Consider the following 23915-nt stretch of genomic DNA (forward strand, 5'->3'; position numbering starts at 1 on the left):
CAGAGAACAGCTTTTGGCGTTAATTGATCAATTCATTGGAAGTAATTAGTCTGAAAATAGAAACACTGTAAATCAATTTGCGATTATGAAGGTGTTTCGTTACCATTTTCTGCATTGCAATTGATATTCGATAAAATCATTTCAGTTGCTTTCCGTCTCTCAAGCAGAATAGAAGTCGTGTTAAATAATGTCATTCGAAAATGCTGAAGCATATCTTAAAGGCAATAGTTTCAATAAAGTCTGGACAAAAGTTCTCTTAGATGAATTCTTCGATTGGATTGCGTGGAGAAAGGATGGAAAGGACTCAATTTTGGACATTGGCAGCGGACCTGGAAATACAATCAATTCGGCTTTGTATCCTCGACTTTCGTCTAACTTCTCAAGACTTGTGCTTTCGGACATTTCCAAGCCAATGGTTGAGTTGCAAAAGAAAGAGTTTGAAGGAGTGAATAAAGTTTCGTGTGAAGTTTTGGACATTGGATCGCCAATTGAAGAAAATCTCTTGAGAAAACTCGGGACTTTCGATCACGTGACGTCGTTCTTCTGCTTAATGTATGTAAAGGATCAACAACTGGCCATGGATAACATCTACAAGCTATTGAATCCAGGAGGAGATTGCTTCATTGTTATCGTTGCTGATTGTCCGCTTATCGACACTCTTTTATCCGTGTGCGAAAAACCTCGATGGAAGGATTATTTCATAGGATGGCAGGATTTCTATGTCTTCCCGTACAGGAAGGTTGATGAAGCAAAAGCCAAAGGTTTGAGTTTCATGGAAAAGGCAGGATTTGTAGATTTAAAAGCTGAAATCAGATACAATCTTGTTAATTTCCGCTCTTCCGATGAGAAGGAAAACTTCTTAAGATCATTACCTAATAAATTCTCTAAAGAAATCACTCCGGTAGAAGAGGAGGAAATCTTGCAAGATCGCATTGAGTATTTTGATCAAATGTGTGAGAAATCAAGTTGTTATTTGATTTTGTATGGGAAGAAAAGCAAATAAATCACATTGTGGCGGAAAAAAATACCTTTATTACATAGAAATATCCTTCTATAAATCCTTATAACTCAAAACTTAAAGTCAAAGTCCATCTTGAGTCCTAGTTTTTCAAATTCTGGCAACTTTTGTCGAATGAATTTCTCCACATCGATCTTATTGAGTTCCTCCTGAACTCTTGTCTTGGCAGGATTCTCAATAGCGTCCATAATTTGATATCTCAACAGATTCGGCAAGATGTTCACCGCAAACTCAATGAGATAATCCAGCGTTCCGGCTCCTTCTGTTCTCACCTGAATGTTACCCAATTCCATCTGCAGATCCTTAATAACAGGCCGATTTCGCACGTCCAGAGACTGACTCATTGCTGACGTGACCTTAATGTGCTCCACTGTGAATTGCGCTCTGCCGCCCCTCGTCACCATGCCACTGCCAACTGAGAGCTCCCACTGTGTGGATCCCTTGATCTGCTGCGTCCCAACCTGCGTCCCTGCAAGCCAAACACAGTTTACCTCTCGTCCTTGCCACCCAAACCACCCAAATCATCATTACTTATTGTCACCGTGTTGTTTTCCATAGTCACTGAAATGTTGCCAACTCTGTAGAATGAAGAAACTCCAACTATCCACGTGTTTGTCATCTCCATGCTGAACATGCCAACGGTGTGATTGTAATCTCTGACTTTGAACGGATCATAGCCCAGCGCTCTGATCTTCTTTCGACCCTCAGCAATTGCCATGTCGAGTGGCGAAATTGAATTCGGCAGCACATTCTCTCCAATCACCTTCTCCAGCTGTGAATCCACTTCTGTGGTGATCTTTGCATAAGCCTCCTTCAGCATGAAAGGCTTCATGGCGTCAAAGACCAGATTAGGTGCCGAATTGACAATACTTTGGAACACAGCACCCATGAAACCTGAAGGAAAAAATCACAATTTCTCACAAATAAAGAATTCTGGGTGTAAAAATACCCTCATTTCGACACACCCAAATTCTGAAAATCCATCGACATGTCGGCAAATACGCTGTCCATGTTGATCTCCTGAGTCCTGATCTTTCCATCCCTCTCAACACCCAACGTCACATTGCCCTGCGTGAACACATCCTTCAGCACCACCGTGAATGGTCCCGATGAGCGACTGAAGAGTGAATTAAGCGTGTAATTGCCCACGAGTGTCATCTTGTCCACTTGAATGCCCGCGAAGACTTTCATCTCCTTCAAATCCATCTTCACAAACTTGATGCGGAACTTGGACAATCCATACGCCAGGACGTTGTCCATCTGAAGTGTCGTCATGGTGAGTGTCTTCTTGATCGGTGGAATCTTCATGGGATCCGGAACGGGTGCTCCGGGCAATCCAATCGGATCTGGCTGCTTGTAGTGCTCAACTATGGCGAATATTTGCGCCGACAGTCGACTTTCGGCAACTTTCGCATTGTGATCCGTCACTGGAGTCTCAGTTTTGGCCTCTTCATCGTCTGCGATAAGAGAAATTACACTAAAATAAAAGAAAAAAGATCTGAACACACTTGAGGACTTTCCATCCCACTCACCATCGGCCAATTCACACTCGCTGCTGTGCCATAGAAGCACACACGAGATCAGGAAGAGCGCTAGAATCCTCATTTCGCCCACCCAGACAGCCAATCGCAATCACTGACCACAGCTTCTCTTGATTTTGCTCTGGAATGCAGGACAACTCGGCGCAAACTGGCCCCAAGTGTCGCTATCGCCACTAAGAATCAGTTGACCTTTGACTGAGAGCATCAGCGACGTCACCGTCCTCAGCATTCACAGTCTCTCTCTCTCTCACACTCTCGGCTCTCTCTCGTGATAAACACTGCCCGAGATTTCTGCCACAAACAAGTCTAGCGTCGCCCAACGCCAGTTTCCACTCCACTCGAGGCGCTGCCGCGCATCTCCGGATGATCGCGCCGCATGTGCTGGCTCTTGGACGCCCCGGCGCGGAATTCCTTCGGACAGAAGTCACAAGAGTAGAGATATTCGCCGGTGTGCGTGGCAATGTGTTCCTGAAATACATTGGCAACTGAAGAAACCAGCATACTTTTACCAGATTCTCATCTTTCTCACCCTCAGCACAGTCTTTCTCTTGAATCCTTTGCTACAGATGTGGCAGACAAAGTCTCTGGTGAGCGTGTGGGAGTCCTTGATGTGCTTCCTGAGCGCCGTGGGTGTCGGCGACACCTTCCCGCACTCTTTGCATCTGTACGTCCCGTAAGCATTGTGCTTCTTCACGTGACTGTACAAAGCTTGTCTGTTTTTGTACACTTTGTCGCACTTTTCACACTTGAAGCCATTCTGCACGGCAGAACTGCTGACGGCGGAAAGTGTGTGAGTGCCTGAGTGACGTCTCAACTTCTTCAGGAGATCGAAAACCTGACCACAGATTTCGCAAATGCACTTATCCTCCGCCTTAACAGTTGAATCATCCCTTTTCGGTCTCTTCTTGGCCACAGAGCGCTTCTGGTGTTGCTTGCGAATGTGAATCTTGAGAATGGACTTGAGGGCGAAGGTCTTGTGGCATATGTCACACATCAGGACTCTCTTCTCAGGCGTGTGGCGATTCTCCACGTGCCTGGAAATTGCCACCTGCGTCATGAACTGCCTCAGGCAGTGCGGACACTTGAACACATCCGGATTCATGTGATACCAGAGATGCTCCAAGATGTTCTTCTTATCCCTGTGCTTCACCTTGCAGCACACAATGTACCAGCGCCTGTTGTGCTCCCGTCGGAAGTGCAGTCGAAGCTCACCGGAGTTCTGAAACACTTTCTTGCACAGATCACAAGTCAGGGAAAAGAATTCACCGATCATGACTTCTTCCTGATTGCCAACAGCTTCGTCACTTTCCTGACAATCTCGAGAAGCACTGCAGATCTCCTTGAGAGTCTCTTCGCTCTTCCTGATCGTCTGACAGAGCGTCCGGAAGGACTCAATCTTCCCTATGCAAGTCATACAAGCGTTCTTTGCCCAGAAATTACAAGAGTCAATCTGTGAAGATAAATGTAATGAATTCCACCATTTATATGTTAAATTACAAACATATTTGGCATATTTTACCGTGAAATTGTGGTACATTTCGAGGAAATTGACAACCTCTTGGCCAAGTTTGTCTTCAAATATGTCAATGAAATTCTCACTATTCTGCAAACAAAACCGACAAATTTGATTCCCAGAACTTTGCAGAACACTTTTTTGTGCCATATTATCACTATTTTGTGTGTGTTCTTCAATTTTATACGCACGCAATTGCACTGAAAAATGTTTGTTTTTGTCTAGAATAGAAAAATACAATTGTGAGGTTATGTGGCGTCATCCCGACTGAAGCGATTTCTAGTACTAAAACATATAAGCTTCGTTAGACGTCCTTGACACAATCATTAAAAATAGGATATAAATGATTGATCCCGGTGGCGGGCGTCCGTCGTCAGTCGGCCCGATTGTCTGCTGACGGTCAGGGTGGTCAACCGACTGTATGTAAACAGTCGGCCCATTTGTCACCTGACCAAAACGGACATTTGCCACAGACATTTACATTGGAGTGTGACCGAAAGTCGGGAGACATTCGGGCATGTGTCGGATGTGCCAAAAATGGCGCCTTTGCGTATTTTTTTTTCATGGCGAATTAAATTAATTATTTTGAAGAAATTAATTAACTCCCAGTAATTATATTTATTACATGCGCGTTTTTTATGATCAAAAATATGCCGGCATGGGCGCACGATAAAGAATTTAATTACGGCTCGGAAAAGTATTGTCCCGACCTGAAAAGAGTTAAATTGAGCGATTTCCGCGATTTTCTTTGCATTTGGAAAAATTCTCATTTTGGCCGAAAATTCTGACGTCGCCATGTTGCCAACATCTGCTAACTTCAGACCGGTGCCACCCGACAAACAACCGACAGTCGCTTGTTTGTCTCAACGGACGACAGTCTCGTGACTGTAGAACGACGTTGTCTGTCATCAAGACGACCGCTCGCCACCGGGATGTTGTTTTTTTCCAAGCAAATATACATCACTTCGACTTTTGAGAATGTTTGGCCCACCCAAAGTTGGTGGGACAGGTGGGAAGTTCGATCAAAATGCCTTAATATTGTAACATTATGTACTGAAATTCGGTATAAGTTTGAACCAACTTGAAACATGAAAAATTCAGCTTGTTTAAAAAAGGAATAGAATATTCTTCATATTTTAATAAAGATGCACATTAAATATTAAAAGGTGTAATAGGAAAGGATAGGTGTAAAAGGATTAAAATTATTCTGTTCCGATATCAGTCGCAATTTACATTTCCTGTACAGTGGATTTACCCTCGCAACTTGTTTGAGAAATCTTCAAAAATGATTACCATATTGTTTGATTTTCACAAGTTTCTCAAATTCTGTGTTAGCGCGAGAATTCTGCGACCCTTTCGAAATGAACCGCGATATGATTACATTTTTATTTGGTGCACAATTTATTCACTCTTCTTTTGTATTACAAATCTCATGAATATTTTTGAGATGATATCTGATGAGACAGAAGTGGATGTGCTGAGAATGATTTGTGGCGCACTCATTCTACTTGGATATTTTCAGTTTAACTTTAAAAATCTCGGAGGAATTCCTTTCTTGCCTGAGTGCCAACTTCTGGTTGATTGGATTAAAGATTTGCATGATGAGAAGGAAGAAAATGCATTTATACGTCATATTGTCGATGAAGAAGTTGATGAAGCAAAGGAATTGTCAATTACTTTTTCCAAGTCAGTTTGCAAAACATACAATTTCCAAGGTAATTTCTATCAAGCAATTTACATGTATTGTTATTATTTCAGGTTCTACATACCATTGTTTGTAATATGTGGAATTGGATATGTATTAACTTTCGTGTCCAAAGAAATAGTCTTTCTCAAAATTCCATATCTGACTCCCGATTATCACTTAACATATATGATAATTCAAGCATTTTCAACACTAATGGGAACAACATGGAATGCTTTATCAGACACTGGAATTATCATCATCGGAATTTATGTGATAAAATCCATCAAGATTATCAACAGGATGATAAAGTGTCTGGACGATAAGGATGCAATGAAGAAATGTCCGAATCTTTTGATTCACATCCTTGAGAAGCACATTGGAATGATGAGAATTCTGGGCACTTTCAATGATGTCGTGAAGTTTATGTCATTAATTCAATTGATCATGAGCACATCAATTTTCCTCGTAATCATTTTCTCTATTCAAATTTTTAAAGATATGATTGTTATGCATGTGATTCTCTTTACGCTTGTTATTCAACTAGGACTCTTATGTCTCTTTGGTGAATTAATTCGATTCCAAACAGAGCAGATTTTCCAAAATCTTTACCTCACAAATTGGTACGAGATGACTCTGTCTGATCAAAGATTTCTCCTTACAATGATGGCGAACTCTTGTAAACCGATCGGACTTAAAGCCGCTGGAATGTACGATGTTTGTCTCATGTCTATTGTTCAAGTAAAGTATTTTTCCAGTTCATGTTACAATAATGAAAGTGAAAAGAATTTTTTTCTTCTTATTACAGATTCTCAAATTATCTGTATCGTATTCAGCTATAATTCTCACAATGGCATACAAGTAAATGAAATTTTCAAGATTTTTTTTCACTCTTCTAATACAAATTAAGAAAATTCTCAATAAATATTTAATGAGTGTGTAAAAGTGTCTTGTTTTGTATACGAATTGAGTCTTGAAAATCGTCAAAGTCAGAATTATTGGAAGTTAATTGAAGTTAAACTCACCAACACATTTCGACAGCATGAGGATGAGGAACTGCCATTTTCCAATAAGTAATTTAGGTGCACAGAAATACCCTAGAATTCTGCAATTGGTTTTTCGGGGAGAAGAGAAAGATTGAAGCAAAAGCATATGCTCCATACCACATATTAAGCATAATAGTAAAAGAAATTAAGAATTTCGGAGCGTTGCCTAAAAAAGTTTTAATTTTACTGTTTCATTGTGAGCGAATTTGGTGATAATTCTGCACTACGATCAGATGATCGTGATGACTCTCCGCGTGTGACTCTCACGACGCTCTTTCGGCGCGTTTCTTCTCCTTCTCGGCCTCCCACTCGAGCGGATGCGACATCTTGTTGTGGCGGAAGTAGTTGGCGTTGCTGTTGAACTGCTTGGGACAGAACAGGCAGGAGTAGAGCACCTGGCCAGTGTGCGACGCCATGTGCTCCTTCAATGAGAGTGCCGTCTTGAAGGAGCGCTCGCAGAGGGTGCACTTGTGAATCCTCTGCGCCTTGTGCTTGTACTTGATGTGCTCCGTCAGGGCGGGCTTGTTCGGCGCCATGCGCTGGCAAATTGGACACTCGAGCGGTCCTGTCGTGTTGTGCCTCTGCATATGCTTCCTCATGGCGATCCTGTGCTTGAACATCTTCCCGCACACTGTGCACGGCACGAGTGGCTCTTGCTGGCTCGTGTGCTCCGCCACGTGCTGCTTGAAGAGATTCTTGCAGCGGAAGATCTTCGCACACACTTCACACACCGACACGCACGAGTTCTCATGCACGCGACGCACATGCTGCACGAGAATTGAGGCAAGAGCAAATGCTCTGCCACACGTCTGACACACATGCTTCTTGTCCTTCGGCGCCATGTGTGTGATCATGTGCGCCTTCAAGCGAGACATCTGCACGAAGCTCTGCGGACACTGATCGCACCTAAACTCCCTGAGTTCCGGGGGCGTGTGGCGCAGCTTCTTGTGAACCTGCAATCCATACTGCGTCTTGTAGTTCTTTAAGCAAACTGTGCACTTGTGCATCGTCGGATTGACATGATCGTTCATGTGCTCGTGCAGCTTCATCGGCCGGTTGAGCTTCTTCCCGCAGCACACAACATATCCTCGACACTTGTGCACCGCCCGGAAGTGAACCTGAACATCGCCGAAGCGCGGAAACTTGATCTGGCACAGTTCACACTCCATCTTGAAGAATGAATGAATCTCAGCATCGATTTTCTCATCTCTCAGGCGCTTTTCTTCCTTCTTTCGCTGGCTCAACTCCTCAAATTCCGCCACAGTCATTGATGGCAACGACGGAAGCACATCAAAGCCCCCAGTGCTATCTTCCTCATCATCATCATCATCATTATCATCATCCGGTGGATCCGGGGAAGCTTCTTTCTGCTTCCTGCCTCTTCTCTTTGCCACTTTCTTGCCGCTCGGACGTCCTACTCGTTTTCTGGACTCATCCTGGACGGTTTCTTTTTCCTCCTTAATGTCAGCATGTCCCAAAGACGCACATTCACTGTCCACGTCACTCTCCTCTTCCTTTATAGACTCCTCACTGGTTTCCAGCTTCACATTTTGTCTGAAATCCTCAGGATTCTCTTCTCGCAACTGATACTCGCCGAAAACCTCAGCCAAGCGAGCTTCATTCTGCTTGGCTTTTATGAGAAGCGTCCGAAATTCATTGACCAACTCCACACACGCTGTGCATACACTCTTTGGCCAGTTGTCCATGGGTGAGATCTGTAAAAAAAAAGCCATAAATCAACTGGAGAAACAAGAAAGACAACGAGGACTCACGGTGACTCCCATCAAGTTTCTCAGAATATCCGCAATTTCTGGGTGATCATGATCATCCCTAAAAACCTCATAATATGTTGAGTTCTGAATGAGACAGAGACGACAAGTGATGCTGGAGCATGTCAGCTCCTCTTTGATGACAATACAAGCCATTTGCGTGGGTGAGAAATGCTTAAAAATCCTTAAAAACTATACTGCACAAATTCAGTGTTTTGCTGTCACTTCTCAAAAACATAAACATCATCACTGCGACATCAGCGCCGCGGTGGCCGATAGAGACATTGATTTAGGGGATTTTTTGAAGAAATCCGGTGATTCCCCTAAAAAGTGCAGAAGAGAAGCAATTTTGCACTCTGAATGAGTGAATAAATTGGACTGAATGCATTGAAATTTTTCAATTTGTGGGCTTTTTATTCACATTTTGTATATTTAGCGAGAAATAATACTTTTTATGTCAGAATTTTGCATTATTTCATCAACTCTGGCTTCTGGAACACTTGCTCTGCCCGTCTCTTCTCCTGCTCGGCCAAGTACTCGATCGGATGAGCGTTCTTCCTGTGCATGAAGTAGTTGCCGTTGTTGTTGAACTCCTTGGAGCAGTAGGGACAAGTGTAAAGTACTTCTCCAGTGTGCAGCGCCATGTGTTCCCTCAGTGAGCGTCTCATCTTGAACACTCGATCGCAGATGCTGCACTGCAGCACTTCCCGCCTCCTGTGGATGCTCCTCACGTGCTCGCCAAGCGCCCGCCGGTTTATCGAGACGTGCTGACAGAATTGACACTGCAAATCTCCAGATGTGTCGTGACAGCGCTTGTGATTCCGCATGGCCACGCGATGCTTGAACATCTTTCGGCAAATCGGGCAAGGAATGGTGGGCTTTAGCTGACTCTTGTGCTCCGCCATGTGCTTCTCGAACAGGGATTTCGTGCGGTACACCTTGGCGCATATCTCACACACCAAATTCCTCGAGTTCTCGTGCTTCCTGCGCACGTGCTCCGTGAGAACGTGCGATGTCACGAACGCCTGTCCACACGTCTCACAGATGTGCTTCCTGTCTTCAGGCGCGGTGTGATTTATGAGGTGCGCCTTGAGAGCAGCTGCCACTGCGAAGCGCAGCGGACACTTATCGCACGCAAACTCGCGCTCCTCGACTGGCGTGTGCACCAGAATCTTGTGCTTCGCGAGAGTCTCTGTGGTCTTGTAGAACTTCAGGCACACCGAGCACTGATGCTTCACCGGCTGTATGTGATCCTGCATGTGCATTTGCAGGTAGAGAGGAGCCTTCAGCTTCTTTCCACAACACACAACGAATCCGCGACGCTTGTGTTTCGCCCTAAAGTGCTTCTGGAGATCAGGAAAGCGAGGAAATGCCAAGCCATTGCAGAGAACGCATTCCATTTTGAAGAAGGCATGGATTTCTGCATCTGTCTTCTCATCCAATGTTTTCCTACTGTCCTTCACTTGTTGTCCAGGAACTGGAGATTTTCGCTTCCTCGCCACTCTTTTAGATTCCTTCCTTCTGCTTACTTTTGATACCCCTTCATCTCCTGCGTCTGATATGCAAGTGTCTTCGTCTTTGACTTCTTCCTTCACGTTTGTCGACACAAAAACAGGAGATGTTCTGGTTTCCTGCAATATTTTATCATCTCTGACTTTGTATTCTCCAAAAACCTCAGTCAAGCGAGCTTCATTCTCCTTGGCTTTAATCAGGAGCATCCAGAAGTCATTGAGCAACTCTACACACGCTGTGCATACACTCTTTGGCCAGTTGTCCATGGGTGAGACCTGAAAAGGACAGTGTTAGTGCAACAGAAGCATTTGCAGGACCTCTTTTCCTCACAGAAATCCCAAGAAGCGTTCGGAGAACATCAACAATGTCTAGGCAATACTTGTTCGCCTCGAAAGCTGTGCAATACGTTGAGTTCTGAATCAGACACAAGCGACAAATAATACTAGAGGATGAAAACTCTTGTTTGATGGCTATTTTGTCCATTTTTCTGGTCTTGAGAGGCACAAAAATCGCTGAAAATCACGGAATTCGGTCAATCACCTCACAAAATGTAAACATCATCTGTGCTGTGCTCAGCGCCACCTGTGGACGATAGCAAAAAGTGTGATGGTGGGAATTTTATTTTCTCTCTTCTCAATCTGGCTTCTGATAGATTTGCTCTGATCGTCTCCTCTCCTGCTCAGCTTTATACTCCATCGGATGCGTCGTTCTTCTGTGATGGAAGAAGTTGCCATTGCTGTTGAACTCCTTGGGACAGTACGGGCACTTGTACAGCATTTCTCCAGTGTGATTCGCCATGTGTTCCTTCAGCGATCTCTTCATGCGGAAGATCCGATCGCACAGGCTGCAGTGATAGGATTTCCGCTCTGTGTGCACGCGCTTAATGTGTTCGTGCAGGGCTCGACGATTGGCCGCCACATGCTGACAGTACTGGCACTCGAGATTGCCGGACGTGTCGTGTCTGCGCTTGTGCTTCTGCATCGCCTCGTAGTACTTGAACAGCTTGCCGCAGAGTGGACAGGGAATGGAGAGCGTGAGCTGATTGTTGTGCTCTGCCATGTGCTTCCTGAATAAGTACTTGCTTCTGTACACTTTGGCGCATATCTCACACACCGAATCCATCGCGTTCTCGTGCATCCGACGGATGTGGGCGGTGAGGACGTGTGATGCGGGAAATGCCCTGCCGCACGTCTCGCAGATGTGCTTCCTCTCCTCCGGCGGCATGTGATTCACCATGTGACGCTTGAGCGCCGACGCCAGTGCGAAGCGCTGAGGACACTTGTCGCACGCAAACTCACGCTCCTCAACCGGCGTGTGCTGAAGCTTCTGGTGTGTCAGCAGAATGTCATGGCGATTGTAGTACTTGAGACAGATATTGCACTGATATTTGATCGGATTCCTGTGATTCTCCATGTGCAGCTGCATCTTCATCGGCGAATTCAGCTTCTTGCCGCAGCACACAACATATCCGCGGCACTTGTGCTCCGCCCTGAAGTGCTTCTGCAGCTCAGCGAAGCGCTCAAAGTGAAGTCCATTGCACAGAACGCAGTCCATCTTGAAGAAAGTGTGTATTTCCTTGTCTCTCTTTTCATCCTTTGGCTTCTTCTCCTCCTTCACTTGCTCAACCTTCTTCACTGCTCTCATTGGTGTCTTCTTGGCGCACTTCTTGGAAGCACTCCTTCTCCTGGCACGCAACACAGCTTTCGTGCCTCTATCACTGTCTGCATCTGTACAGAAATCCTCACTTTCGTCCTTAACTTGGTCAACAAGCTCAGCTTTCAGCTGCTTCACTTCCGTTTCTATGAATACAGGAGATCCTCTACTTTGTAGAGAGACACTGAAGTCTTTATCTTCTTGGATTAGATACTCCCCAAACACGTCCGTCAGTCGGAATTCATTCTCTTTCGTCTGACTCTGAAATGTCCGGAAGTCATAGATTTTCTGCACGCAAATCGTGCAAATACTCTTTGGCCAATTATCATGCGGCGATATCTGCAATAATCAATCAGATATACTTATGCACTCTAGCATAAATGTGTGAGACTCACGTGAACACCGAGCATACTTCTGAGAACATCAAGCAGTTCCGGACATTCAACATTCTCGTCAAATACTTGATAATAGCTCGAATTCTGTGCAAGACAGAATCGGCAAATCACACTGGAGGATGTAAATTCTTGCTTAACAACTAAATTATCCATGTCTGGCTGTTCTAACTCTAGAAATTCACAAAAAATCTCACTCGTAAACTTTAATATTGCACGAAGTCAATAGAAAAATGTAAACATCCGTCTGGCGAACGCAGCGCCACGGTGGAGAATAGCAAGAACTTCGGTGCTTTGAAAACAGGTGCGCCAAAGAGAGCTTTTTGATCCTTCGAGGAATTCGCCAAAAGACAGTGAATCCTTTACATATAACAATTGTTCTTTAATTACTCTTCATCTCAATGCCCTGCGCTGCCCTTTCGGCCCGCCTCTTCTCCTTCTCGGCCTCCCACTCGAGCGGATGCGACATCTTGTTGTGGCGGAAGTAGTTGGCGTTGCTGTTGAATTGCTTGGGACAGAACAGGCAGGAGTAGAGCACCTGGCCAGTGTGTGACGCCATGTGCTCCTTCAGCGACACCCTGGTCTTGAAGATGCGCTCACACAGGTTGCACGGAAAGGACTTCTTCCTGTCCCTGTGATTGTACTTTATGTGCTCGTGCAACGCCTGCCGATTCGGCGCCACACGCTGGCAAATGGGGCACTCCAGGGAGCCGGAGGTGTTGTGCCGATAGCGGTGTCTCTGCATGGCGATGCGGTGCTTGAACATCTTGCCACAGATATTGCACGGCACCTGAATGCGCGAGATGTCTGAGTGCTCTGCCATGTGCTTCTCGAAGATGTTCTTCGAGCGGAAGACTTTGGCGCAAATCTCACACACGGACACGCACGCATTCTCGTGCACGCGCTTAATATGCTGATCCAGAATGGTTTTCAGCCCGAACGCCTGCCCACACGTTTGGCACACGTGCGTCCTCTCCTCCGGTGCCAAATGGCTGATCATGTGCGCCGTGAGTGCGGAAGACAGCGCAAAACTGAGCGGACACTTGTCGCAGTGGAACTTGCGCTCCTCAATCGGCGTGTGCTGAAGCTTCTTGTGCACCTGCAAGCCTCCCTGCGTCTTGTAGTACTTCAGACAGATCGAGCACTGGTGCTTCGTGGGGTTTATGTGGTCATTCATGTGCTCGTACAGCTTCATGGGTCGGTTAAGCTTCTTCCCGCAGCACACAACGTATCCGCGCCGCTTGTGCGCCGCCCGGAAGTGCGCCTGGACGTCGGCGAAGCGTGGAAAGTGAATCTGACACAGGACACACTCCATCTTGAAGAAAGTGTGAATCTCCGCGTCGACTTTCTCATCCCTCAGGCGTCTCTCCTCCTTCTTCTGCCTCGTGGCTTCATCATCAGCCTCTTCAACCCTTGAAGTCTGTCCAGAACTCTCCTGTTCGTCCTCCTCCGAATCGGACACTTCAACCTTCCGTCGTCTACCGCGCTTTTTGGGCATCTTCTTCGGGCGACCTCGCTTCTTGGGCACTTCTGAGCGTGATTCCTCCTCTTTTATCAGGATGTTCACAAGAGAAGCACAGTCATCACTGACTCCGTCGCTCTCCTCTTCCTTTATGGAATCCTCTTCAGTTTCCACCTTCACCGAATCTTCCACGTTGTCAGGGAGGCATTCAGGAACTGTTTTCTCCTGATACTCCCCAAAAATCTCCTCCAAGCGAGTCTCATTTGTCTTCGCTCTGGTCAGAAATGTCCGGAAATCATAAGTTTTCTCCACACAATCCGTGCAGATGATCTTGGGCCAATTATCCAGCGGAGAGATCTGAAAAGTACCACAAGTGACAGTCTGAAGAAGAGGAAAGGATTTGACAAGAATACTCACGGAAATCCCAATAAGACTCTTCAAAACATCCACAATCTCCGGATAATCGGGATTATCTCTGAAAATCTCATTATAAGTGGAGTTCTGGACGAGACACAGACGACAAACTACACTGGAGGACGTCAATTCCTCCTTAATGGCCATAAAATCCATTCTAGGAACCTCTGACTGTCCTCAAATCCCTTGCAAAATCCTCCAAATCCAGGAACTCTCAGACTGTCACTATTTTTCCTAAAAAATTGTAAACATCACCAAAGCGACGACAGCTCCACTTGCGGAGAATAGTGTAAAAGTGATCTTTGAATCTCATCAAAATCAACAACGACAATTGAAATGTTGGTGCAAAATGAAAACGACAAGAGTTTTATATAAAAACAGACATTTAATAATTTACTTGATTCTCGAGAGTTTTACATGTAAAATATGCACGAGATTCTCACTCGACAGAACTTGCTAAAGTCTTATAGATTCGTACGTAATACTAATTGGAATGTTCTTCTCAAGTGCGTATTGAACTGCATCGTGAATTGTTGGGAAGTTCTTGCTCATGCCCTCCTTCTCCAAGTCATACAAGTTGGACTTCTTGTAGCCCTCGTACACGGGACCTAGACAGGTCAAATTGGGTGTTATTAATTCTCTTGCAAGTGGTGATTAAGTGGTGTTAATTGAGAAAACTCACATGAAATCGCTGCAATTAATACTAGAATTGATCGTCCGCTCAGTTCTTCAATGATGGACTTGAGTGTGGCAAAACCACCAGAATCCACATACGTAACAGCCGAAAAGTCCAACACGATGCATCTCACATCGTGTGGCGATTCATCCTTCACGCCATCCTCAGTCACCGGCGCCTTTCTGCCCTTCAGGCCCGTGAGCTTGTACAGCAACTTTCGGAACTGATCGCGCGACGCGAAGTTCAGCGATCCACAGTAGTGGAAGATCTTGACATTGGGCACCTCCACGGTGCCCTTGTACTTGGTCACGTCCAAGTAGATCTCCGTGCCGGGCACGCTGCCCAGCAGGCACACATAGGGCTTCAGGCTCTTTAGCAGCAGCGTGAGAATGCTGAGTGCAATGCCCACAATCAGGCCCACATCGATGGCCACGAGGACAACTGTGAGGAAGGTGGTGAGCCAGATGAAGCCGTCGAGATGGCTGCACTTCCAGAATCTGAAGAAGTCTCTGTACTGCATGAGAAGTCCTTTCAGCGACACGAGAATTATGCTGGCCAGCACACACTTCGGCAGCGGCTCGAAGAACTTGCCGACCCACAGGAGAATCACCACCAGGATGCTACAGGACACCACGGAGGCCACCTGAGTGCGACCGCCCACAGTTTGTTGGATCACAGAGCGAGACAGCGATGCGCAGAATGGGATGCACTGAAAGAAGGAGCCGAAAATGTTGCCGATGCCCTGAAAATAGACACACACACACGCTGTCAATGGAAGGAAAAGACAGAAATAGATGTGATATGATCTTGAAGACGACAAATAATCTCAAGAGTAAAATACAAGATTTCTCTTAAAGTAAGAGATCGCGACTTCATGACAAGTTCAAGTTTTCACAATTTCACAGTCATTTTGCGCAATTTTGAAGCTAATTTAAAATGCTACCTTGAATGTTTAAAAAAAAAAAACACTTTCAAAAACTCACTTTTACATCTTTACACAATCTATACAGCAATTATGAGAAAAGCTAATAAATTCCCGTGAAATACCTTCTCTCAAGATCACAAAAAGGGCTCAAAATGGGTGAAGAAAAAATCACTCACCATCGCGAGAAGTTCCTGGTTGAAGCGGATTTTGTATTGCAACTTCTGGGCAAAGATCAATGCCATGGAAACTGTGACTGTGTAGGAAACAATGGCAATTATGAAGCTCTCTGTTGCGATCTTCGGCACCAGTGCGAATTTGGGTGTCGTGAGCATTGGAAAGCCCAGCGGAATGTCCTGGATAGTCTTCACATTCCACACTGTGGCCAGATCTAGGTAGCGAGATGCCAGAGTTCCCGTCACCACGGCGATCAGCTCAATTGGCATCGGCACAATGGTGATCTTCGCCAGGCGTGGCTTCAGCAGTTCATTGTTGATGATCAGCACAATCATCGCCACGGCGGAAATCACGCACGACACCCAATTCGCCTCCGTCACCCTCTTCGCAATCTCATAGAACGTGGTTACCACGTCGAAGTAACCCGGAATCTGGGGCAGAGACAGGCCCAGGATGTCCTTGATCTGCGACGTGAACACGTGAATGGCACAGCCCGTCGTGAAGCCGGACACGAGGACGTCTGACAGGAGTGTGGACACGACGCCCAGGCGCAAGATGTAGAAGACAAGCAGATAAATGCCCACCATGAAGGCCACAATTGTGGCCACTTCTATGGCTGTGGGCATCGAGCTGTCCGTCGACTGACTAGGATCTGCTGAGTACTTGAGCACAAGCTTTCCCACCATGATCGACACCACGGCGAAAGTCCCTGAAAGCGCACGCGAAATGCGGAAAATCAGTCTCTCTTCTGTCTCTCTAAACATTTGTTCCTCATTCAGCGGAAATATCAACACCATGTAGACAATAAATTAGTATGATTTATCATCATAACACTTTGTATTAGTTTTCAATATGAGCGAAAAGTCAATATGACAGTGAGAAAAGGTAAATGAAATTGATGAGAAATACTTCTTATTTGATGTTTTATCTAGTAATTTAAACCAAATTACAGCAAAGAAAAAAAGGAACATTTCAGCATTTTATGGCAATTACTGTGCACGGCATGCTTGTATATTTACTGTAGATGAGAGAAAAATAAGGTCGGTTATCAATTAAAAAATCGACCAAAAAGATCTCTGCGATTGTGAGATTTCTCAGCAAGATCTAAAAAAACGTTTTAGAAGAGCTGATGAAATCAGCAAATTGTCCAATTTCTATGACCTCAAAATTAATTGAATGTTCGTCAACAAAATTATTGTATGAAAATTGCTGAAAATCTAAGATTTTCCCGATAGAACAATAACTTTGCCACAATCTGCTTAACTGATTTAAATTGTTACTTTTCTCTTCAATGTCTGGAGAAATACACAAATCTCTGGTATATATTTTATTTGTAATTCAAATGAAGTTCAAGGATGTTCTTTATCGTACATTTTATACAGTTATAAAGCCACTTTTTATAGTTCATATAATGCTTGATATAATATGAATTTAAAAAAAAAACACCTCATTTTTGTAGAAGAAAGTTTCCCGTCAAGTTCATTCAGAAGAGCGTTTCTCTCGCTGCGAAGCTTCTTCAACTTTGCTCATTAACAAATTTGTAAACTTTAATTGCCTAATTGATTTTCCACTGTTTTGCAATTCCACAACTGACCGGCAATTAACAGTGCAGCAGCAAGAGAAGAAGAAATACTCTCATGAATTGGAAGAGGTGAATAAAAATCCACGTGGTTGCATTTTGCTCGAGAAGTGTGTGACCTTTGAGAAGGACATGCGTAATGTGATCTTGCTGCTTTAGAGAGAGAGAGAGATTAAGATTCGAAGTGATTTGTTGACGCTTCAAAATTCCTTATTTGATTATGTCGCGATAAATCGCTATCAAGATCACACCCAACATCTTCCTGGACTTTCGTCAGCCAAGCGCGCCAAATCCAGCGGAAACCCGCGCATTGATCACGCGATCTGCGGTGTGGCCATTTGATGATCGCGCCGCGTGGGAATGTCTGGAACTCTGGAGAATAAAACACCAAGAATCACGCGCCAAAAGGAGCCGATATTGACAAAGGTTAGTGTCAAGCACGTGACTGGTTTGCCAGCACTCACGACGATCACCGGATTCTCTCGCTCTCTCATTGATCATTTGACTAAATCCAGCATCTTTCGGTCATTACGCATTACTGCTCGGGTGGTTGCTCACCTTGCTGATGGCACAGCAAGACAGACGAACACGTGAAAATTGGCGGGTAAAGCCGCGATCACTTCTCTCTTCCCGATCGCGATTCTCTCCATCTTCACCCCAGCAATCAATTTATGATGCAGTCGTGAGACAAATTAACTGTTTATTGCTTCTTTTTGGCTGCTCCTCACCTCTTCCCCCGTCCACATTGCATGCGCACACATAAATAAATAAATAAAAAATTTGTGCGAGTGTGCAAGAGATAAATCGAAAGAGCGATGCGCGCCGTTTTCTGGCAATAACCAGATTTCCTGGAGTGTGCGACTTCACAATCAAATTCAAAGATCTCCGTGACAATTTCACATTAAGCACAACTCCTCAAGTGTGTTTCCCCACTCTCCAGTGATACGTGATACTCTCTGTGTTACAACAGGGGAGAAAAATAAACACTGCATTGCACTCCTAAATGACTCATGAAATCGCATACAAGCACTTTGACGTGTCTAAATATTGTGCAAAAATAAATTAAATATTTCATCAAGTGGATTTGCTGAATCTCTAAAAAATCTTCATTCAATCCAGAGTTATGGAAATATTTCTTTTTTAAAATATAATTGAGCAACGTGAAATTGTGGTAATTGCCAGTGTTTGGCATCAGAAAGGGCGAACAGAGTGGCTAAATACAGATGTCGATGGATTGGATTAATTGAAAGGTCACTTCAACATTAAATTTCAGGCTGAGTTTCACGCATTTTATAGGTTGAACTTGAAATGGACTTGAAGGTTTTTTGGGTTTAACCTTTTGGCGTGATTGACAGAATTTGTTATTAGTGACAAATAAATCCCATTTGGGAGATGAAAATGACTTCAATTTTGACCTCAGCAACTCCATTTGAACCATATTTCCAGCCTAAAACAGTGCTTTAGTGATTAATTAAGAAGTTCGGGAGTAAAGAAAACTTTGAGAGAAACATATTTTTGTTTGCTGACGCAGTAAGATTGTAAAGAATTTTGCTTGGAATTTTGTTATTGCAAAGATTCTCTCTAACTTTGTAGGAAGTTTGCACGTTGAAGCCCACTAAGAGAGAGTCAATAATAACAGCCACACTTTTGGCATCTGCGTTCCAGTTTTATCCCTAAACGTGTCTCGTACTTTTTCTTCTTTCGAAACACGAGTTTAACCTATTTTATTGCAATTCAACCCCCTAAATCCTTAAGTAAACTGTTCGTCTTCACACTATAGTCAAACAAAGGCTGTGCAAAGTGTGTAAAAGGCGCTGCAGCATTTCGACTGCGCCACTCTGTGATCGCGTATACCTCCTCAATTCACTCAACTGAACCCACTTAATTGATGTGTCTTCTGCGTATGCCACAGCATTTAAGAGGCATATCTAAGTCAATTGATATTGAGTTGAATGTTGATTGGACATGATCATGATTTGGGATGGAAATGCGCACTGGCAGGATGATTTTGCGTCGTCGATCCTCTGCTGGCTTGAGCGAAAGGAGTTGATCAGGAAAGATACTCACCCATTGAGTTGTGACGCGACGTGCCGAAGAGGAAGTAGATGAGGACGGGAAAGAATGCCGTGTAGATGCCCATGATTGCCGGCACATTGGCGAGCAGGGCATAGCCCATGCCCTGCGGTATGTGCATCACAGCCACTGTGCAGCCCGAGATGAGGTCCAGCGGCAGGTCCTGACGCAGCGAGTAGGATCTACCCCAATCCATGATGGGAATCACGGACAGGAGGCTCCGGAAGAAGTCCACCTGCTTCGCGTTGTGCACCACAGACTTCCATTCTGCAAAGTCAGAACGAGAGAGAGCACTTGAAGATCCCACTCACGATCGCATTTGCGGCGATCCTCTCTACTCACTGCTCTTCTTCGGATTCTCATATTGAAAATTCTGATTAATCTGCTCTAGGCGATAAATTGGCCGAGTGACTTTCACTGCTATCGATTCATTCGGCACTGTCATTGTGTCACACTCTTTTCGCCCAACACTTGTTCCCTAAAATCGTGTTATAAACAAAATTGCACTGACTGTGATTCAGATATCACCCACAAATTTGTCTCTCTCTCTCTCTTATAGCTCTCCCTCGCGTGTGTGAATCAATTGTGTCTCGATCGACGTTTCAAACTCAACTGAATCACAAGTTTGCGCGCGCGACAGGCAAGTTGTGGGATCGCGACGATAAATAAAAATAAGATCGCGAGTCGCTGTGCCGAAAAAAAAGCGCACAGACATCTTCTGTGCACACTTCCACTCTATCACGGGGTTCACGGGAATTCCTTCGGATGAGCAAAAAAGACCCCTTCATGGTCTCATGACTCTCCATGACAACAGGAACACCGTGTACGATCGTGGCGGAAGAAATTTTCCATTACCTCTTCTTATGGGAGATTGAGCGGAAAAAACAGTGGGGAAACGTGACAAATTTTATTATTCTTCTTCCACTAGATGTGAAATTCGATCACTCAATAACGCCAAATATTTGTCATTATATCAACTCATTGAGCGGCACTTTTGTGTTTAAACAGTAATTTTTGCGAAAACACTACGCACTTCGATAGCAACAGCACGGGGAGTTTTGCAATTTTCCCCCCCGTGAAACTTTTTCCAGAGAAGTTTGCTGGATTTTGTGTGCGCAACTGCGAAGCACGCAGAGAACAACACTAAAGAGCATTCCTGATCAAATAGCACGTGAGCTTGGCGCCCACCCACGTATCATCATCTTTAGGCTGCTTTTTGCACATAAGAGCAGATTGCCAGTGGAACAACTGATGGTGGGATTATTATCAGCATTTTACATCGCATTGCAATTCAATCTGATATTGCAATTATGCACAAAGTGGCACGCAAGATCGCTTCTAGTGCAATCTGCATTGACTCCCCATCAGTAAACCACACAAGCAAACTGCGAATTCCCAATATATTATCTATTTTTCACACAAACTGCTAAACTAGTGAAAAACAGTTCGTTGAAAAGTGCCAAGAAGCCCCAAAAATACACATAATAATCTCTAATTTTCACTGCGTAATTTCGCCTTCACTCCTTCACTCTTCACGCGATGATGTGTTTTTCTTCTCGCACTTCCTTGTGTGCCACAAGAACGCGTCACATGATCGACGGACAAGATCAAGACGTGGTCGCGACTTTGCGCACGCTCGAGCGCGAATCAGGCTGAAAAATGGATTTTCAGCATCGCGGCGAGAAACTGTGGAAAAATGCGGGTCAAATACAGTTTTCTGTTGAGCTATTTTTCCCACCGTTTCTTCCACTGATGGGCATTCGATAGTGTTATACCTTAAAGTTGATGTTCTTTGAAAACATTATAGCGCGTGCGCCACTCAAAAGTCAGATATTGGATACTTTTTGCTTAATTCTCTCTTCAAAATCAAACTCTGGCTATCAAAATTGCTGCATTTTATAATCAATTCCTAACAGATGGATCAATTCCCACTAACACTGCATTGAAAATCAGCAAAAGATAAAGTGTCCACTCTTATTTTGCGTCTAGCATTCTATAAACTAGGTTTAAACCCAAATGTGTAAGTCAGAGTGGACAAAAAACAATCACGAAAAACAAACTGATAAAGAAATCTCATACGCAAATTGTTCCTTTCAGTGACATTCCCTCTTGTAATCTTCACGTCACAGATCGGCGAATTGCGGCACAAGCAGTTCAGAGATCAGTGGTGATCGTACTGTATCTATGTTGAATGGGAGGTGCGCGATTCTCAGCTGTTGCGCTGTGAGACAGACATTCTTGAACTTAGACGCTCCGATACAGTGAAGGTCGCGAATGGGTCATTGCATATCTAAATATAGGCGATTTTGGCGGGCTCCGCACTCGGAGGCACACTTCTCAACCACATCACACACGATCACGCCGTGCTGCACTGTTTCATTGGCCACGGCGACGCGCCAAGAGCGAGGTGGTCATTTTCGGCACACCGAAGCACGTGGTGAGCATCTTTTTGTCGCAATTTGAGCAGTGCGGAAGACATCGGAGTTCCAAGGGGAAAAGCGCCCAATGACGCTAAACCTCTTCACAATCACGTGCAATCAGTGATTTCAGGACAAAGACCAATGATCGTACGGTTTTTGCTTGGTGATTTGTTTCCAATTCAAGATCACAACAGCGACTGCCCTTTAGTCGCGATCGCGCACAGAAACACCAAGTCGAAGCAGAGTGTGCTTATCACTGTGAATGAAGCAGGCACAAAAAAAGCTTCCTTTTTTCGCGAAATCGTGCACTCACAACAAATGTGACACATTTTGCGCTGACGAACGATACAAAAGCTGTAAACTTTTGCCATCTTTGGCGCTTAGGATCATTGCACACACATGCGGAAGATTAGACATTTTAATATGCCATTGCTCGCTTATTGCTGTGATTCCGCAAAAGTTACTTAACATCTTCAGATTTTAGCGGTTTTCCAGAGACAAACACAAAGAAATTCTATTTTCATGCTCGTGATCGTGAATCACATTTTCTGCAACTCTTTTTTGCCAATAAACTTCACAAATAAAATTAAAATCGCATTGCAATTTGCACAGTGTGGCCTTTATTGTTCAATTCAATCACTCGTCTTTTCAATAAGAACACACATATTGCAAATAAATGAAATTGACGAGAGAATTGAGAGCGAGAGAGAGACAAAGTGAATCAATATCGCACACTTTTACGACTTTTACCCTAAAACCACACGTTTTATTGCTTGATGACAAAGTGAAAATTCCAAGGAAAGTTCTAAGATTGTCACTTGAGATATAAAAGTGGCCGGAAGCAGTTTCCAACAAGCGACCACCTTGTTTTGCACTCAATGTACTTCTGGCGCGAAGGAGTGATAAGACACTCTTTCGCACTGTATCACGTAAAATCTCCCCAATGAGATGAAAAGTTAATAAATTACAGAAGATTTCACGTATTCTCGCCTTATCATGATGGTTGTTTACTCGTAAAACGACCACAATTAACTTGAACAGACGTAATTTAGATGGTGACAGCGAAAAACATAATTAAAAAGCAAAAGTGTAGTTCACACATGATATTTGTCGCCTCTAAAATTGTTCCACTCGCAAGACACTGTTTCTCAATGAAGGTAATTACTTTGTTGGTTCTATCAAGAAAAAACCAACAATACATTTGCATATAAGAACTCTGCTTTTAAGGGAGCGTTGAAAATTTTCCACATTGTAAGAATATGCATTGATTGATGTTACGAAATGTCTTATTGATCTCCACACGATGCTTTAATTGTGGCAAATTGAATCAAATCAATCGAACTCTTCGTCTCGGCACGAGATTGTGTCAATAAATATGCATTTGTTTGATGTATTTGGAAAAATTTTCCCTTTTATCGCATGTAAGCAGAATAAAGTTAAGTATTTTCCTACAAAGTTACAATACAAATAATCAATATCAAACTATAATGTTTGACTCTTCAAGTAGTGATAAAATAGTGTTTAAATGTCTGTCTGTAATTTAACCTATATTATGATTAAGAAGAAAAATTTTCCAACTTACCAGAGATTTGTTCTTATATAGATCATTGTTTGTCATCCAAATCTAGCCATATTAGATTTCTCACAAGATTCACTTCAATTGTTGAATTCTAGTTATTATTTGAAGAGTAAAAGTCAAGGCATTGACTTAAGACAGATCAACAAAATAGTATTTTCTACGCATTCTAGTCGAAAAAAAAGATGAATGCGAAACTGTGTGTGAGAGATAAGAATCGTCCTATTTACACTTTCGCGGGTGTACATGAGATAAAATACATGAAATATATTAACAAGGATTATAATATTTTGAAAAACTCGTCTCAATTTGATGGACAAGACTTTGAAACACATTAAGATTATTTCAAGGACTTGGATAATCTTGTACTGTGGGATTTATTCAGCATTCTTACTGGAAAACCGGTCGAGTTTGCTTGAGTTGACTCCATGCTGAGATATGATTTTTCGGAACTATGCTAATCTATGCTGAATTTAGGAAGTGTTTTC

The 23915-nt window shown here is 43.8% G+C and overlaps 6 protein-coding genes across 8 annotated transcripts; 1 reads left to right on the forward strand and 5 right to left on the reverse strand.

Annotated features, from left to right (window-relative positions):
- The first annotated feature begins 76 nt into the window (after positions 1-76).
- LOC132256576 (juvenile hormone acid O-methyltransferase-like) lies at positions 77-1033 on the forward strand. Its single transcript, XM_059753071.1, has one exon. The coding sequence runs from the start codon at positions 188-190 to the stop codon at positions 1001-1003; it is 816 nt and encodes a 271-aa protein (XP_059609054.1). The 5' UTR covers positions 77-187; the 3' UTR covers positions 1004-1033.
- On the reverse strand, positions 1010-2714 carry LOC132256574 (uncharacterized). Its single transcript, XM_059753069.1, has 4 exons — positions 2551-2714; positions 1984-2475; positions 1550-1912; positions 1010-1487 (listed from the first exon to the last, which is right to left on the reverse strand). Exons 1-4 carry the CDS (start codon positions 2621-2623, stop codon positions 1069-1071), a joined length of 1347 nt encoding a protein of 448 aa, XP_059609052.1. The 5' UTR covers positions 2624-2714; the 3' UTR covers positions 1010-1068.
- A 4250-nt stretch (positions 2715-6964) lies between these two features.
- On the reverse strand, positions 6965-8782 carry LOC132256572 (transcription factor grauzone-like). Its single transcript, XM_059753066.1, has 2 exons — positions 8575-8782; positions 6965-8517 (listed from the first exon to the last, which is right to left on the reverse strand). The coding sequence occupies exons 1-2, from the start codon at positions 8725-8727 to the stop codon at positions 7066-7068; spliced, it is 1605 nt and encodes a 534-aa protein (XP_059609049.1). The 5' UTR covers positions 8728-8782; the 3' UTR covers positions 6965-7065.
- Positions 8783-8981: 199 nt separating this feature from the next.
- On the reverse strand, positions 8982-10691 carry LOC132256573 (transcription factor grauzone-like). The gene is made up of 2 exons (XM_059753067.1): positions 10414-10691; positions 8982-10358 (listed from the first exon to the last, which is right to left on the reverse strand). The coding sequence occupies exons 1-2, from the start codon at positions 10564-10566 to the stop codon at positions 9042-9044; spliced, it is 1470 nt and encodes a 489-aa protein (XP_059609050.1). The 5' UTR covers positions 10567-10691; the 3' UTR covers positions 8982-9041.
- Positions 10692-12489: 1798 nt separating this feature from the next.
- LOC132265880 (transcription factor grauzone-like) lies at positions 12490-14225 on the reverse strand. The gene is made up of 2 exons (XM_059766666.1): positions 14008-14225; positions 12490-13947 (listed from the first exon to the last, which is right to left on the reverse strand). Exons 1-2 carry the CDS (start codon positions 14158-14160, stop codon positions 12511-12513), a joined length of 1590 nt encoding a protein of 529 aa, XP_059622649.1. The 5' UTR covers positions 14161-14225; the 3' UTR covers positions 12490-12510.
- Positions 14226-14375: 150 nt separating this feature from the next.
- On the reverse strand, positions 14376-22833 carry LOC132255738 (solute carrier family 26 member 10-like). Of its 3 annotated transcripts, none has more exons than XM_059751879.1 (6): positions 22602-22833; positions 19774-19909; positions 19426-19698; positions 15782-16488; positions 14687-15422; positions 14376-14612 (listed from the first exon to the last, which is right to left on the reverse strand). In XM_059751879.1, exons 2-6 carry the CDS (start codon positions 19874-19876, stop codon positions 14461-14463), a joined length of 1971 nt encoding a protein of 656 aa, XP_059607862.1. In that variant the 5' UTR covers positions 19877-19909; positions 22602-22833; the 3' UTR covers positions 14376-14460. The 3 variants fall into 3 exon arrangements, with proteins under 3 accessions (XP_059607862.1, XP_059607863.1, XP_059607860.1); XM_059751880.1 differs by lacking the exon at positions 22602-22833 and adding an exon at positions 22003-22165; XM_059751877.1 differs by lacking the exon at positions 22602-22833 and adding an exon at positions 21511-21919.
- Positions 22834-23915: the final 1082 nt, after the last annotated feature.

This window comes from Phlebotomus argentipes, unplaced genomic scaffold, assembly GCF_947086385.1.
Source record: "Phlebotomus argentipes unplaced genomic scaffold, Phlebotomus argentipes genome assembly contig_5, whole genome shotgun sequence".
Lineage (NCBI taxonomy): Eukaryota > Metazoa > Arthropoda > Insecta > Diptera > Psychodidae > Phlebotomus > Phlebotomus argentipes.

Coding starts and splice junctions, on each gene's coding strand:
- LOC132256572 (XM_059753066.1), bottom strand. CDS start 8,727: ATGGCTTGTATTGTCATCAAAGAGGAGCTGACATGCTCCAGCATCACT. Junction 8,518..8,574: donor GAAACTTGATGGGAGTCACC/GTGAGTCCTCGT, acceptor TTTTTTTTACAG/ATCTCACCCATGGACAACTG.
- LOC132256576 (XM_059753071.1), top strand. CDS start 188: ATGTCATTCGAAAATGCTGAAGCATATCTTAAAGGCAATAGTTTCAAT.
- LOC132255738 (XM_059751877.1), bottom strand. CDS start 21,534: ATGTCACTGAAAGGAACAATTTGC. Junction 19,910..21,510: donor CACTGAAAGGAACAATTTGC/GTATGAGATTTC, acceptor ACACGATTTTAG/GGAACAAGTGTTGGGCGAAA. Junction 14,613..14,686: donor ATTAATTGCAGCGATTTCAT/GTGAGTTTTCTC, acceptor TGACCTGTCTAG/GTCCCGTGTACGAGGGCTAC.
- LOC132256573 (XM_059753067.1), bottom strand. CDS start 10,566: ATGGACAAAATAGCCATCAAACAAGAGTTTTCATCCTCTAGTATTATT. Junction 10,359..10,413: donor GAACGCTTCTTGGGATTTCT/GTGAGGAAAAGA, acceptor TGTCCTTTTCAG/GTCTCACCCATGGACAACTG.
- LOC132265880 (XM_059766666.1), bottom strand. CDS start 14,160: ATGGATTTTATGGCCATTAAGGAGGAATTGACGTCCTCCAGTGTAGTT. Junction 13,948..14,007: donor AGAGTCTTATTGGGATTTCC/GTGAGTATTCTT, acceptor GGTACTTTTCAG/ATCTCTCCGCTGGATAATTG.
- LOC132256574 (XM_059753069.1), bottom strand. CDS start 2,623: ATGAGGATTCTAGCGCTCTTCCTGATCTCGTGTGTGCTTCTATGGCAC. Junction 1,913..1,983: donor GATGGATTTTCAGAATTTGG/GTGTGTCGAAAT, acceptor TTTTTCCTTCAG/GTTTCATGGGTGCTGTGTTC. Junction 1,488..1,549: donor AAACAACACGGTGACAATAA/GTAATGATGATT, acceptor TTTGGCTTGCAG/GGACGCAGGTTGGGACGCAG.